The sequence below is a fragment of the Acomys minous genome (assembly GCF_964271855.1).
Source record: "Acomys minous genome assembly, chromosome: 12".
Lineage (NCBI taxonomy): Eukaryota > Metazoa > Chordata > Mammalia > Rodentia > Muridae > Acomys > Acomys minous.
Window position 1 is genome coordinate 22,842,309 of NC_140493.1, and position 15,149 is coordinate 22,857,457.

At 47.7% G+C, this 15,149-nt stretch overlaps 1 protein-coding gene across 1 annotated transcript in view; it reads right to left on the minus strand.

The window, feature by feature from the left end:
* KDELR3 (KDEL endoplasmic reticulum protein retention receptor 3) overlaps positions 1–12,794 on the minus strand; it is a 20,242-nt gene extending 7,448 nt beyond the window's left edge. The window contains exons 1-2 of the mRNA XM_084749126.1: positions 12,539–12,794; positions 1,194–1,294 (exon numbers count right to left, since the gene is read on the minus strand). Coding sequence (XP_084605252.1) covers positions 1,194–1,294; positions 12,539–12,629 — 192 coding nt within the window. The 5' untranslated portion in view covers positions 12,630–12,794. The remainder of the gene's footprint in view (positions 1–1,193; positions 1,295–12,538) is intronic.
* Positions 12,795–15,149: the final 2,355 nt, after the last annotated feature.

The window sequence follows — 15,149 nt, forward strand, 5'->3', positions numbered from 1 at the left end:
AAACAAAAAACAAAAAACAAAAACAAAAAACCCAACAAAACAAGATTAATAATTTCATGGCAACAGCAGAGAGTCAAGCACCTGTGGGGCTGTATTGAACAATTGGGTGTGGTGGTACACGCCTGTAATCCCAGAAGTCAGGGAGGCAGAAACAAGCAGATCTCTGTGAGTTCAAGCCAGCCAGGTCTACAAAGCAAGAAGCAAGTCCAGGACAGCCAAAGCTATACAGAGAAACCCTGTTTTGGAAAAACAACAACAAAGCAGCCCTGCCGTGCCTCTCCCCCCATGGCAGTTCCATGGGGTTCCCACTGCCTCAGCCTCCTTCTCTGAAGACACTAGTTTGTTCCTGTCTCTAGAGACCTTTGCCCAGGGTATACATTTTGTTTGATGCTTTTCCCTTGCTGTCCACAACGCTGATCACTTGTCACGCACACCTTGGTTTGCCCAGCAGCTCTTGACCACACTCCCTGAGGCAGCTACCTGGTGGTCCTCTAACATAAACTTCTTTAAAGTTTTTGAAAAAGAAAACATTGATTAAAGCAAGATTTTAATACTTTGCATAGCAGTTCCATGATCAATGCTCTCATTTGCTCATGGTGTTCTGCCATGAAGGTATAGGAGCCACAATTCCTGAATGTCTCCAAGTGCCTGGCACAACAGAGGCAGGACACACGCTGTGAGAGTGGCCAATCCAGTCCACCAAATGCCTAGGGTCCAACAAAGAAATGTCTGACTTGTTTATTGTTTAACCATTCTGTTTGATGGCTCATTATTAGGACATATTCAGTCCTTGGCAGGGTACCAGTGTGTGCAGTGTGTGTATGTGTGTGCGTAGAGTGTGTGTGTGTGTGTGTGTGTGCGCGGTGGTGGGGGTCTTTTTGAGATACTGTCTCACTGTGTAGCCCTGGGACTAAGTATATAAACCAGGTTGGCCTTGAACTTGCAGCAATCCTCCTGCCTCTCTGCTTCACCAGTGTTGAGATTACAGGGGTGCATCATGATCCTTGCCTCACATTAAAACGTGTGACCTCGATGAATGTCACACCCACCTACCTCTCTGAGGTAAGTAACAGGTGGGGCCTGAGGAAACAGTGCAGAGGTCCATGCCTGAAAGGCCCTGGGTAGCAGGACAAGTGAGCCAGTGCCAGCTCTGGCCTGAACTTCCCAGCACACTAGCAGCCCCATGCTCTCACCTTCATCACTGTGTTGTAGATGGAGATGAAATTGGAGAAAAGGTCCAGGTACCTGGTGGTGAAGACCAGAGCGAAAAGGATCTGGCTCTTCCCAGAGATGCCTGTGCAGAGCGAACAAGAGACCATGAGAACACAGCATTCAGGGTAGCCAACCAGGAGTGGCTGTCCCTGCCCCACCCTAAGTCACCGGAGTCCCTGTGCCTCTGGTTGAGCTACACTGTCTCCAAATAAAGAGTCGGACACTATACCCAGTCGCCCTGCGTGCGCCACCTTGGTGCCTCTCTGTGGCGGATGGGGGGTAGTGTGAGTCGCCAGGCTGGAGGTGTTGAGGCTGTTCTGTGTGCCACCCCCAGAGCTCCAGTGGCAACCCTAGAGCTCCATCCTGGGAAGACAAGGCATTGACTCCAGTTGCTGATTCACCAGGGAGACAAGCAGAGGAAGGCTCGGGCCAGCAGCACTCTGTTTACCAAGATGCACAAAATGTAAAAGCCCCTTTCCTACTTATAAAGGTTATGCCTAGTTTTACTCTATAATACAAAAACCAGGACTGCAACTCAATGGCAGGGCACTTGCCAGGCATGTCTGAGGCTCTGGGTTCAGTCCCAACATTGCAATAAGTAAATAATAAACACCAAATGGCATATGTGAGCACAGAGAAGTCTGAGAACACAGACCTCTGGCCACAGCTCACTGTGTGCCTGAGAAGCCTTTGCATGACGCAGGTACGTGGATTTGTCATGAGTGGTATCTTATTCGTCATGCTGTTTCTCTCTTCTCTCTTTCTTTCAAGACAAGGTCTTGTTGTAGCCCTGACTAGCCTGGAACTTACAATATAGAATAGGCTGGCTTGCCAGGCGTGGTGGCGCACACCTTTAATCCCAGCACTCAGGAGGCAGAGACAGGTGAATCTCTCTAATTCTGGGCTACAATGTGAGTTTCCGGACAGCCAGGGTTGTTACACTGAGAGACAGTGTCTCAAAAAGCCAAAACCAAAGTCAAAACCAAAACGAAACTACAAAAAGAATATTCTGGCTTTGGGTTGGGCATGGTGGCACATACCTTTGATCCCAGCACTCAGGACACAGTGGCAGGCCTTTTGAGTTCAAGGCTAGCCAGGGCTACACAGTAAAACCATGTTTCAAAATAATTAATTAATTAATTAGAAAAGGGTGGCCTCAAGCTTTTAGAAATCCTCCCTGCCTCTGCCTCTTCAGTGCTGAGATTACAGGCATGTACCACCACCAGGCCCAGCTCCAAGGCCTGTCTGACTTTTTTTTTTAGATTATTTATTTATTTATTTATTTATTTATTTATTTATTATGTATGTATACAGTATTCTGACTGCATGTATGTCTACAGGCCAGAAGAGGGAATCTCATTACAGATGGTTGTGAGGCACCATGTGGCTGCTGGGAATCAAACCCAGGACCTCTGGAAGTGCAGCCCGTGCTCTTAACTGCTGAGCCATCTCTCCAGTCTCTGACTGTCTTTTTAAAAAGGATCTATTTACTTTGAGCTGGAGAGATGGCTCAGTAGTTAAGAGCACTTACTGCTCTTGCAGAGGACCATGGTTCAGTTCCCAGCACCCACATCATGGCTCACAACTGCCTGTAACTCCAATTTCAGGAGACCTGGTGCCCTCTTCTGACTACCACTGTCAATGCACACACATACACATAAAAGGAATAAACAATAAAATACTCTTTATTTTAGCCAGGTGTGGTGGTACACTCCTTTAATCCCAGCACTCAAGAGGCCAGTCACATGGATCTCTATGAGTTCTAGGTGGGCCTTGACTATACAGTGCTAACCTGCCTCAAAATACAAACAAAAATAGTGTGTGTGTATGTTGTGTGTATAGTGCCTGCTGGCATATATGTGTAACACACGTGTACCTGGTGCCCAAGGAAGTATCTGGAAGTAGAGCTACAGAGTTATAAGCCATGATGTATATGCTGGGAATTGAACCTGGATCCTCTGCAAGATCAACCAGTGCCCTTAGCCACTGAGCCATCTCTCCAGCCATGGGCCATGGTGTATCTTGGGCTCTTTCACCTAGTCTTTATTTATGTGAGCTAGAGTCTTGTCATATAGCCCAGGATGGCCTTGGACTTCCAATTCTCCTACCCAAGCCTCCCAAAGATTATTTTTAATGTTTTTTTAAAAAATCTTTATAAAATTTATTTACATAGTATATGTTTGCGGTGTATGTAGGGTGTGTGTTTGTGTGCACATGCCACGTAAGGAGGTCAGAGGACAACTTTCCTGGGATGGCTCCTCTCCTTCACTCTTTAGTGAAGGAGCCAGAATTCAGAGAGTCCCCAGTACTTTCATCTAGCTTCTGTGAAGGCTCATGTCACACCTGGTGGCCATAATGATTCTCAGAAGAAGACAAGAGCAAAGGCTGGGCCTTGTGCAGTGGTGCAATGCATGATCCCACGCCTTGGGATGCAGAGCCAGACCAGCCTAGGCTAAGGACACTTGCCTCAGGAAAAGAGAGAAAGAGAGAGAGAGAGAGAGAGAGAGAGAGAGAGAGAAGGGTTGCTGTGTGGTGGCCTAGTGGTGTGCTGTGCCAAGACTCAGGGTCCCGCCTAAATAAACATCAAAACAAACAGTGGAGCCCCCATGCTGTCTGGGGCTCCCGCTGAACACTTCCCCTGCTTAAGCCTGAAACAGCAGGTCATCCCTTGAGCGCCTCTGGCCCCTGCTAGCGGTTAGCATGGTGGTTCCAAGGGCCTTTTTCTTTCTTCTGAACCACACCCACACCAGCCTCTGTCACCTCATCTCCCTGTCACAGTGCCCAGGTCTCTGAAGCCAAGGTCAGCTGACCTCATTCCTGGTCTCAAGAACAGGAACCACTGCCTGCCCATGCCTAGCCTCCCTCCCCTGACCACATCATGCAGCCCTGCCTCCCTGGCCATGGCTCCACCTGTCTCTGTCAACATCCAGCCACCTCTTGTCCTATATCTCTGCCAAGCCAACTGTCACGACCCCTACAATGGAGTCTGGGTGACAAATACTACTCAGGCCTGAGGCTATGACCCCCGAAAAGGGGAGAGACTCCTGGACTGGAGCTGATGTTTCTGCCAGGAGAAAAACTGCAGTTCTTTTCTCTCATTGTGCTGGAATCTATTCTTTCTTCTTAACCCTATTTCACTCCCAAATCAGGACTCCTCAGGTGTAACCACGGTCAGTCACTAGGAGACGACCCTAACTCGGGACTGCAGCCAGGGGCTGTTAAGGGCTGGAGCAGTTCTGCTTCACTTCCACTTATTAAAAGGAACATGACTAGAGATTATTAGTTAATAAGTTATATTGTGGCTTTAAAAACTTAGACTGCTTGGCTGCAAAATACACTCAGATGCAGGCTCAATCTTAAGTTTTGGCTCTGTTTGTCAACTGCCTTATCTCTGTTCACCAATGCTTTGAGAATCCCCGTTTCCAAGGAACTATCCCCGACTGAGCCGGTCTGTGGCAGCCAACCCTGTGGCTGATAGCTTCTAACACACGCACGCACCGACACACAGGACCCTCCAGATCTGAGCCCCTTCTCCCAGTTTTTGGCCTGTACGTCCATTCACCTACTACCCCATTTTTTTTTCATGACAATCCCAAAAGGCCCCAAAAGTCAGCCATAGCCTCCTCCCTCCATCCCCCAGCACTGCGGCCCCAAAACTCATAGATGCTCTTGGGCCCCTCTGCCTTTCTCACATCCCATCAGTCACCACTGGGCCACAGCGTCCTTCAGTATTCCTTGGTTCACTTTATTCCACTGCTCTCAGACAACCCAACTATCCAGCCTTGGTGCCTCCCAGACTCCCAACACCTTTCATTGCTGGCCAATAGGTCCCCATTTCTGTTCTCCACCCAGAAACCCAAGGGTTATTCTAAGATAAAATTCTGCTTAAAGCTTTTTTGGTTTGGGTTTTGGTTTTTTCAAGACAAGACATCTCTGAGTAACAGAACCCTGCCTGTCCTGGAACTAGCTCTGTAGTCCAGGCTGGCCTCCAACTCATGGAAATCCGACTGCCTCTGCCTCCTGAGTGCTAGGATCAAAGGCGCGCGCCACCACTGCCAGGCTCAGGGTAACATTTTTAATGACCAATGGTTCTAAAGTCTCCCCCATTATAAAGAACACTGGGCCCTCATAATTGCTACTGCAGGCAAGCCTGGACCCCCACACATGTGACAGGAGCCATGTGAGGAAGACCTAGGACCTCAGTAGGGTCCTGGCAAGAGAGCATGCTTTGGGAGCGAAGATGGCTGTGAAGGGACTCATGCAGGGAATGACACAGATCCAGAGGCAACCCAGACAGAGCCAGCTCCAGGTGGGGCCAGCTGTGTCACCCCTTCACCAAGTCCTTATGGAGAGACGTTGTTGGGGACAACAGGCCATATGGCCAATGTTCAGCCATCTTGTCAGAGTCTGCACCTTTAAGTCTCTGTTTTCCCAGGAACTAGCTGACCCTGTTGTGGGTCGGCAGTTAGACTAAAGACAGATAGAGATGGAGCAACCCTGTTGTGCTTTAGCAGTTAGACTAGACAAAGATGGAGCCAGACACCCTGTGTGGCAGGACATTATGACCCTGCCTGGAATTCCCTGTGTTTTGAGAAAACCATGCAGCTGGGTTGCTATAGTAATATGTTTTCCTGCCTTCTAACTTATAAATACTGCTGCCTGACTAATAAAGTTTGAGAGCTTGATCAATCAGACTTGCTCTCCTTCTTTGTATCTTGTGTTCTGTCCGTTCATAGAGGTGAATCTCCTCCCGAGCTTTAGTCAAACACCCGCAGGCAGGCCGGGGCAAGTGGCCCCCAACAATGGGCTCGAGGAACGGAGCACTCACCTGTATGTCGCCCTTCGAGGACCAACTGGTGACCCTGGATCGCCATGGACTTCGTGCCCATGAGACAGATCAAAACCCATCGCCATGACTCCCCCAGTCGTGAGACAGATTAAGGTAAGCAATGGCAATGCATATATGGGACAGTCACTCAGCAAACATGAATTATTTATCAAGGGACTTAAAACCTCCCTCAAGACACAAGGAACGCAGGTAAAGAAAAAGGACTTAGTAAAATTTTTTTCTCTTTGTTAGTGATATTTACCCTTGGTTCCCACAAAAGGGCACTGTGGACAAAAAACACTGGCAACAGGTGGGGGATTGCCTTCGTGATTATTATAGGTCTTTTGGGCCTGATAAAGATCCCTGTCACTGGCTTTTCCTATTGAAATCTGAATAATGATATCTTGTGTGTTAGATAGTCTCATGAGGATCCTAAAAATGTATTAGATTACAAAGTGAGTCTAGGACAGCCCAGGCTAACACAGAGAGACCCTGTCTGGAAAAAACAAAAAACAAAAAAACAAAAAAGTATTAGATGAAGGTGAAAATTTTCTTAAAGAAGAACTTAGAAAAAGTCTGGAAAAATAGAATAGTCTGCCTACCCAGTCCTCCCTTAAAGACCCCTATTAAGGCCAAAGTCTGTAACTCTCCTCTGCCTGAAGAGTTCCCTCCCAGACCGGACACTAGTCGAGGAATTAGGTAAGGCGGCCATCACTCTTGTTTGTCTTCCTTCTTTGTCTGTCTCTCTGTCTCTCCACGTTCTTTAGTTTCGCTTTGAAGCTCGAGCATTTGAGTTAGTCACAGTGTCAGGGTTGCTCTTTGCCTGTGCCAGGAGCTAGTGTACTTCCTGACTCCTGACGGCGAGGCTGGAAGATGTTCCTGACCTCCAGGATGGGGAGTCAACCCCCCCTCCAGTTGGGGAGTGCTCTCAGCCCACCTGATCCCCAGGTTCTGGTTCTTGGTTCTGGTTTTGGTGTAGTCCAGACTATTGTGGCTTTTTGGCGCCGTTTTCTGTTTTTGTTTATTTGTGTCTGTTTGTGTGGACTTTCTCGCTATGAGACAGAACTAATGAGCCCCCTTAACTGTTGTCTTAGACTACTGGACAGACAGACTAGGGCACATAACTTGTCCCTCATAGTGAAGAAAGACAAACTTGTCAATTTTTTGTCTTTGTCTGGTGTTTAAATGTTGTTTTATATATTATATTCTGTTGGAGAAAAAAAGAACAAAATTTCTTCTGCTGACCGTTAGTTCTAACTCATTTCAGTGATTCTAAAGAAAAAGAAACAACAAAAACTGATAAACTAGCTCTGTCCTTGGAGCCAGGCGGCCTGGATCAAACTGGCAGGAAGCCAGGGCTGCCTGAACTCCTAATGATGTGCTCTAAACTCCAGCCAACCTAAATCCCTCAGACATGGTAAGTGCAAGGTCACTACTCACAACAGAAAAAAATCAGGTGGCTAAAAGATGAGAGCTAATATGATGGGTCTTTCCAGGAACTGCGTGGTAAGCAAGGACCAGATAAAGCCACTGGTCAGGTCTTTTTCAGTCCTTCTCACTCCTTGGACTCCTTGGTGATGGGCTCTGAATAACTTTCACTATAGAGGCTATGCATTTTTAACAGGGGCTTGTGTGCAGAAGCATCCTGGGCAGGAGGCCAACTCGGATACTCCTAGTTTCTCTATTATCTTTCACAGGTTCTGCCTTTAGCATTTAACATTTAGGTGTGAGATCCTTTTAAATTAGGCTATAAAATTAAAGAAACATTTTGTCTGTTTTACTATGTTTGTTTCTTATTGGCTTTAAAGGTATAAATTTATCATGTTCTGTCTATCTTGGTTAAAATCTTTAAAATCTATAACAAATAGTTTTGCTTGTAATTTAAGGCCAGAGCCATTCTAACAGCAAATGAAATGAACCAACTTAAGAAACTGATCTCCAACAGTAATAGACTTATAAAAAAATAAAAATTTAAACAGTTTCCTTAATAAAGATGTTAAAACTACATCTTCAGCATATATCTGTGAACTTTTATCTAAGGATTAATGATTTGCTTATTGACTATGATGTTTAAATTTTAAGTTCAAACTCTTGCTTAAAATATATGAGAGCATGTGCGTTTGTAACACAGATATTATGTGATTCAATCCTAATTCAAAGCACTATAAAAATATGGTTTTAAGTTCTAAAAATCGTGGTTATACTCTATGACTTCATTCTTAAACAAATGTAACAGGACTCGTTTGTATTAATTACGTTACAGTCAATATATAAAGTATTAATAACTTTAAAATGTCTATAAATTATAAATTAAATATATTAGTAACACTGATAAATTTTCATTAAAAACTGTTGTACTCTATAATGATATGCCATATGGAAACCAGAAACGTTTCCAACCCCTATATTTATAGATCTTGATGCTGAAGTAAAGAAACTCTAATTTAATGGTTATCATTTATGTAACTTCTCAAGGTCTTATTGTACATCAAAATCATGGTGTGTAAAACAGGAGATGCAAATTAATCCAGGGGATAAAATTGCTCAGCTGTTAGTATTTCCCTACATTAAGGGCAAAGCCGTTCCAGTTTTTAAGAATGGGTACATTTGAGAATACAGGAAAATATATGTTCTGGCAAACAATGGTATATATTCACTTATAAGTAGATATTAGCCCAACATCGATGCTCTCTGAGAGACTCCACCCAGTGGAAGATTGGGACAAATACTGGAATTCATTGCCAAACTCTGAACAAAGAGCTATGAGTTATATAAAAGAGTGGCTCAGATAAAAAACATTAACAAGTATTTAAGATTATGGATAAAAGTTAACTTAATAAAAATCATGAGAAACAGATGACATGGGATTGGGGCAGGATCCCACACCTGCCCCACTATAAAAAAAATAATAAATAGCTTAATTAATTAATATCTGCTGTGCCTCAGGTTAACTAAGCCTATTAAAAAATAGTAATAACGGGTGTCTGTCTCTTGATTGATTGCTAGTGGGTTAAAAAATACAACAGTAATAATAATTGTAGACATAGTAATAAACATTCTTAAGCCATACTGGTACTTTAACTACAACCCGGTATGTAAAATTAAGAACAACTATCACAAACTGTTTAAAATAATTAAAGCTTATGGTTTTGTTAGGTACTAGCTCAGTTAATCACAGGTGTTTTCTAAAAATAATCAGCCAATATATAGCTAGAAACAAGCAATTCAGATATACTAAAATTAAACAGATGTGGTCCTCTAGCACTTATCTACAGACTACAGATTATAACGTTCTGTCTTATGTTTATAAAATATAAGTTAGAGCAGACAACTGAAGACAGACGAGGATTGAGCACAGATATGCTGGTCCTCAAGCTTATCAGAGATCTGCTGAATATGGCACTAATTACATTTAAACTAAGACAGAGATTCCCACATCCTAGCAGTGGCTTCCTATATTTAAAGGTCTGAAAAAATGTTTAATATTTGAGGGTCTAAGAAAGTGTTTAAATGTTGGTAAGTACAAGTTACAGATTTAAAATAAGATCAATGGTTATAATAAACTGGTAAAGTACTGGCTACTTATTAAAAAACGAGTCTGTCAAGTCTGTATATCAAGTCCTCTGGACCAAAAAAAAAAAATGTTTATGCTTTTACTGGGTTTCAAAGACGTAAGCCTACTCTAGCTGCCTTATGGACACAATTTTAACTTCTGTCCCCAGTCTGTATTTGTCTCAACAGATTTTTACCTGACTAACAGATTCCATCCAGAGATCACCTGTAAATTACAAGCTGCTAATATCTAGACCTGCTGTTCCTCCAACAAGGCAGACTCTATGCTGCCCTCAAAGAAGAATGTTGCTTTTATATGGACCGCTCTGGGGTGGTCAAAGACAGCATGGCCAAGGTTAGAGAAGGCTTAGAAAAGAGAAAAAGACGAGGACAGGAACAGAGTCGGTTCCATAACTTGTTCTCCACCTCCCCTTGGCTTACTACCTTGTTGCCCTATATTCTAGGCCCCCTGACAGGATTTCTCCTCCTTATCTCTTTTGGCCCCTGGGCTTTTAGATGCCTCATGACCTTTGTAAAACAACAGCTAGATGCTCGAGACTTGACTTGGCAGACCAAGGCCATGATGAGCTTCAACACTAATGTGCCTCCGTTCCCCCTCCCTTGGCACGGTGAGAATGGCATATACTCAGATATTGCCTGCCATAAGGCATGGGCACCTGCAAGGGGTATGGGACAAGGTACTGCAGGGGGAGGACCCGATCGTCCAACTCTGAGTCCCTTGAGAAGTAAACCTGATTGCATAGAGGTTGATGTCGAAGACTGTCTTGTTCACTGTATGTTGGGGATGCCCACAGACAGCAGATCAGGACCTCCCTGTCCTCAAAAAGACATCTTGGCAGGCCAGTCTGGCCCTAGGAGGATCAGGTCAATGCTTCCCCCCTCTGGTTAATGCCTGCTCCCTCCGGGGAACAATGCTCATCCATATTTAATGGAAAGGGAGGAGATGTTGGGGACAACAGGCCATATGGCCAATGTTCAGCCATCTTGTCAGAGTCTGCACCTTTAAGTCTCTGTTTTTCCCAGAGCTTTCCTTTTACCGGAAACTAGCTGACCCTATTGAGGGTCAGCAGTTAGACTAAAGACAGATAGAGATGGAGCAACCCTGTTGTGCTTTAGCAGTTAGACTAGACAAAGATGGAGCCAGACACCCTGTGTGGCAGGACATTATGACCCTGCCTGGAATTCCCTGTGTTTTGAGAAAAGCATGCAGCTGGGTTGCTATAGAAATATGCTTCCCTGCCTTCTGACTTATAAATACTGCTGCCTGACTAATAAAGTTTGAGAGCTTGATCAATCAGACTTGCCCTCCTTCTTCGTGTCTTGTGTTCTATCCGTTCATACAGGTGAATCTCCTCCCGAGCTTTAGTCGAACCCCCGCAGGCAGGCCGGGGCAAGACCTTGCCAGAGAGGCCTTGTTATCACTGTCTAGGCAGCAACTCCACAAGGGACACCTGGCTACAGTACTCACCTGGTCTTCCTCACCAGGTGGGCTCAGAGCTCCCCTCACAGGGGCTCCACATACACTCCTAAAAACATTGATTTCCACAACCCCCACCTGTACCTGGAACCCAGGAGAAGAGGAGACACGGATAGCCTAAGCCTGATGAGTCTCCAAGGGGCCCACCAGTCAGGGCAACCCCCTGTCCCTCCATCCCAGGCTACATAAAACAGCACACAGTGGCCAGTGTCTCTGGCACTTAGGGTTGGCACCAGCTGCCATTTTTCTTTCGCCCACAGCACTTACTAAGGTTAGGAAGCCACACACACACTTACTGATTTGTTCCTACTGTCTGTTTTTGCTGGTCTCTGAGTAGGCCAGCTCCCTGACGCAGGGCAGTGGGGTTCCAGGGACCAGTGCCCAGAAATAAGGGAGGAAGGGTAACCACTCCCCTCATCCTGCCCCTGACAGGTCTAGAGAACCTACAGCCCCCAGGTGCCCTAAGCCAGACACTGAAGGGCGGTGAGTGACAGTGACAATCTCTCAGGAGACTGCACAACCCGGTAACTTCTAGTCCAGTCCAAAGCCACCGAATGTGGCTCCCAGTCCCTCTCCTATCCACCTTCCAGGTGACATCTCTGCTACTCCCAGCCTCCTCACAAGAGACCTGCTGAGCCTCCTCCTCGGCTCCTATCTCTCCCTTATCCTGGATCCAGAGCGGAACTGGAAAGGCCTTCACCACTGGTCCACCCTACCTTCTGGACTCCTCGCCCTTTCCAGGACATGCCCTACGCCCTGTAGCTTCTATGTATTTGCAGTGGTGTTCTCAACGCTATGCCCCGTTCTCTGGGCACACACCCTTTCCATCCTCTCACGCTCTTGCGCAGACACAGCTGCTCCCTCCACAGAGCTCCTCTCTGCCTCCCCATCTCTGGTGGAGTCTAAGCTCACCCCCACAGCCCCCATGTGCACACCTAGCACAGGCAGGGAACACTAGGCACAAAGATGATGCATGGTGGGGGGGGGGGGGGAAACTGCAATCATCAATCCAACCCCAGCAGGGCAGCCAGACCTCTAGCCAAACAGCCCCTGACTCAGGGCCAGCCACCACATCCCTGGGCCAGGCTGGTAGGAAGGAAGGCTTTCCGGGGGGGGGGGGGGGGGAGTGAAAGGCAGCAGAGAATGGACGACAAGACCCTAAGACTGAGGAGGCTTCCAAATATTCTTCTCTCCTAGTGAGGGGGAGGGTGGGTCCTCCCACTCCTCGCCCAGCAGCAGCGACACTGCCAGCTTGAGGGTTAAGGATGGGGTGAGGGGGGTGAGGCAGGGCTCTCCATGGAGGCGGAAATCCCGCTCTTCCACATAAGCTCCCGGATCCCCTGATGTTGAGTAACTTCACTGAAGTTTCTGGGGAGCTTCCGAGGTTCCCTCTGAGCCCGAGTCTCCACCCTGGTCCCGTCCTGCCCCACCCGGGGGTCCCCGCTCACCCGCGCAGCTCTTAGACCTCCAGATCTTCACCAGGAGCAAGATCATGGCCAGGAGGTGGCTCAGGTCTCCAAGGATTCGGAACACGTTCATGGTCCCGCCCGCCGCTCCCGCGCCGCGCCGCGTGGAACTTCCAGGGAACTTTCTGGTGCGCGGGACGCTGCCACGTCCCTCGTCCCGGTCCCTGCGCCTCCCGGTGCCCCAGGCCGGTGCCGCGCCTCCTCGCTCGCTCCCGCGGCGCGCACCCTTGGCCGCGCGGTGACGTGGCGGGGCGGCCTGGCTCGGGCACGGAGCCAGGAAGCGGCGCTTCCCAGGGCCCGACGCAGACGGGCGGGGCAGTTCGCGTGGGGCGGCTGCTGGCCTGACCCCCTCTCTAGTCCTGTGTACGAACCCAGGGATCCCCCCTCATCCCCAGAAACCACAGTCTCGGCCTGGCAGTTGGCTAAAAGTTGAGTCCTGATTTCTAAAGCTCTGCTGGGGCCTGGGAGGAGAAAGCAAGCTCTTAGGAGCTGTCTACATCCCGGGTTAGAACTCCTGGGAAGTGGGGCTAAAACTAGCCCTGACCCTCACCTTTTCTTTTCTTTTCTTTTTCTTTCTTTTTTTTTACTTTAAACAGGGTCTCTCTGTGTTAGCCTTGGCTGTCCTGGACTCGCTCTGTAGACCAAGCTGGCTGGCCTCCGAACTCACAGCGATCTGCCTGCTTCTGTCTCCTGAGTGCTGGCATTAAAGGTGTGTGCCACCACACCCGGCCCCCTCTCACCTTTAATCTGGCTAGCTCTGCAATAACCTTGTTGATGGTTTCGGATGTGGAGACAAGCTAACCCTGTGTCCTGTCTCTGGGCCTCAGTAGTGACTTCCTTACAATGGAGGTGCTGAGAGCGTGAAAGGGGCATCCCCACCACCTTCATTTCTGTTCCCCCTTTCTTCGTGTGAGAAGATGCTGGAAAGAACTTCACTGACCAGGAAAACGGAAGACCCACTGAGGCCTCCACTGCTGTGGGTTCTTGAGTAGGGCAGCCACCCTCTCTGGGCACAGGTTCTCTATAGACAGCCAATGAACCAAAGGCCACACTGTCTTCCTGATCCCAGCATGCCTCCCACTACTGCAGCCCTTCAGCTTTCCATAAACAAATGGCGTCTCCCCCCTCCCATGGCTTGCAAGAGAGGCTTTGCTAGGATGAAGCTGTCACCACCATGTTCACCAAGGACACAGGAGGTTCAGTCCCCAGCACCACATAAAAACTGGGCATAGGTCCTGCCAAGGGGAAGCAAGAGGGAAATTTCCCTCAGCTCAAAGTGTGAGGAGTGTTCCTTCTCATTCCTAAGCAGCGGGTAGGTTCAAGGTCAAGTTGTGGGAAAGAGAATGAAGGTCGGGCATGATGGCGAACACCTTTAACCCCAGCACTCGGGAAGCAGGAGCAGGCAGATCTCTGTGAGTTCGAGGCCAGCCTGGTCTACAAAATGAGTCCAGGACAGCCAAGGCTACACAGAGAGACTCTGTCTTGAAAACAACAACAACAATAAACAAACAAACAAAAAGAAAAAAGAAAGAAGATACGCACACATATTTTCTTTTCTTTACTGGTTGTGGCACTTTCTTATATTTCACCATTGGGTTAAATACCCTGCAGAGTGTGGACTGGCTTCCCAGCACAGTCCCAGAAAGCAAGGAGAATCCATTCTGGGGGCTCCTGAGACTAACCAAGGGTTCCCTGTTTCCTGGCCCCAATCAGCCCAGGAGTGGGCCCCCAGCTGCCATTCTCTCCCTGCAGCTGGGCCCCAGGTGTCCCAGAAGCTCAATGCCTGGCAGGTCCAAGGCTGGTGGCATTTTACTGATCAGGCAGCCAAGGTTATGAAACCTTCCTTCCACATTTAGTGCCAAATATATTTATTGAAAACGAGCTGTGTGCCAGGCGCCTTGAGGGCTGAGAAATCAATGGAGCCTGCAGGATTTCTTTGGGTTCCCAGTGGGGATGGAGAAGCCTGCAAGACCCAGGGGATGGAGGAAGAACTCTTGTTTGAGGAAGTTGTAAGCAGCCCTGTAATTAAGGAAAGTGTCAAGGCAAGTGAGTTTTGAGTATTAGGAGTTTGCCTCAAGAATAAAACCTGGAGAGAGGGCTCGAGGAAGTAAAGAAACGCCCAAGGACAAGGAGCTAGGCTAAGGGCCACTGCCCCAGTGTGTCCTGTCTGCACTGCTCTTTAAAGGAGATCAGCAAAGGGAAGTTGAAACAGATGAACTTCAAGCTAGACAGATGAATTGGGAGTCTCGGATTCACTAGTCGAGAAGCTAAGTCCGTATCCTTTGTGTGGGGGTTTGGTTTGGTTTGTTTCTGACGGGCGGGGGTGGGGTGGGGTGGGAGGGGGGGATGGTGACAGGGCCAAAGTTAGCAAAGTGTCTGAAGTGCTTTGCAAGGAATAGGCAAAGATCACGTGTCAGTTGCTCGATTCCCCCTTTGCAGGAAACCGAGGCCCAAAGAGGGTTCAAAAGAGCGGACCGAGAAGAAACACGGAACCTGTGCAACCACGGAGGGCGATTCCCTTTCAGCAGCACCTTTCTGGCCCGTTAGATTTTTGCCCGCTCGAAGAACTTGGAATTGACAGGGGTGGAGAGTT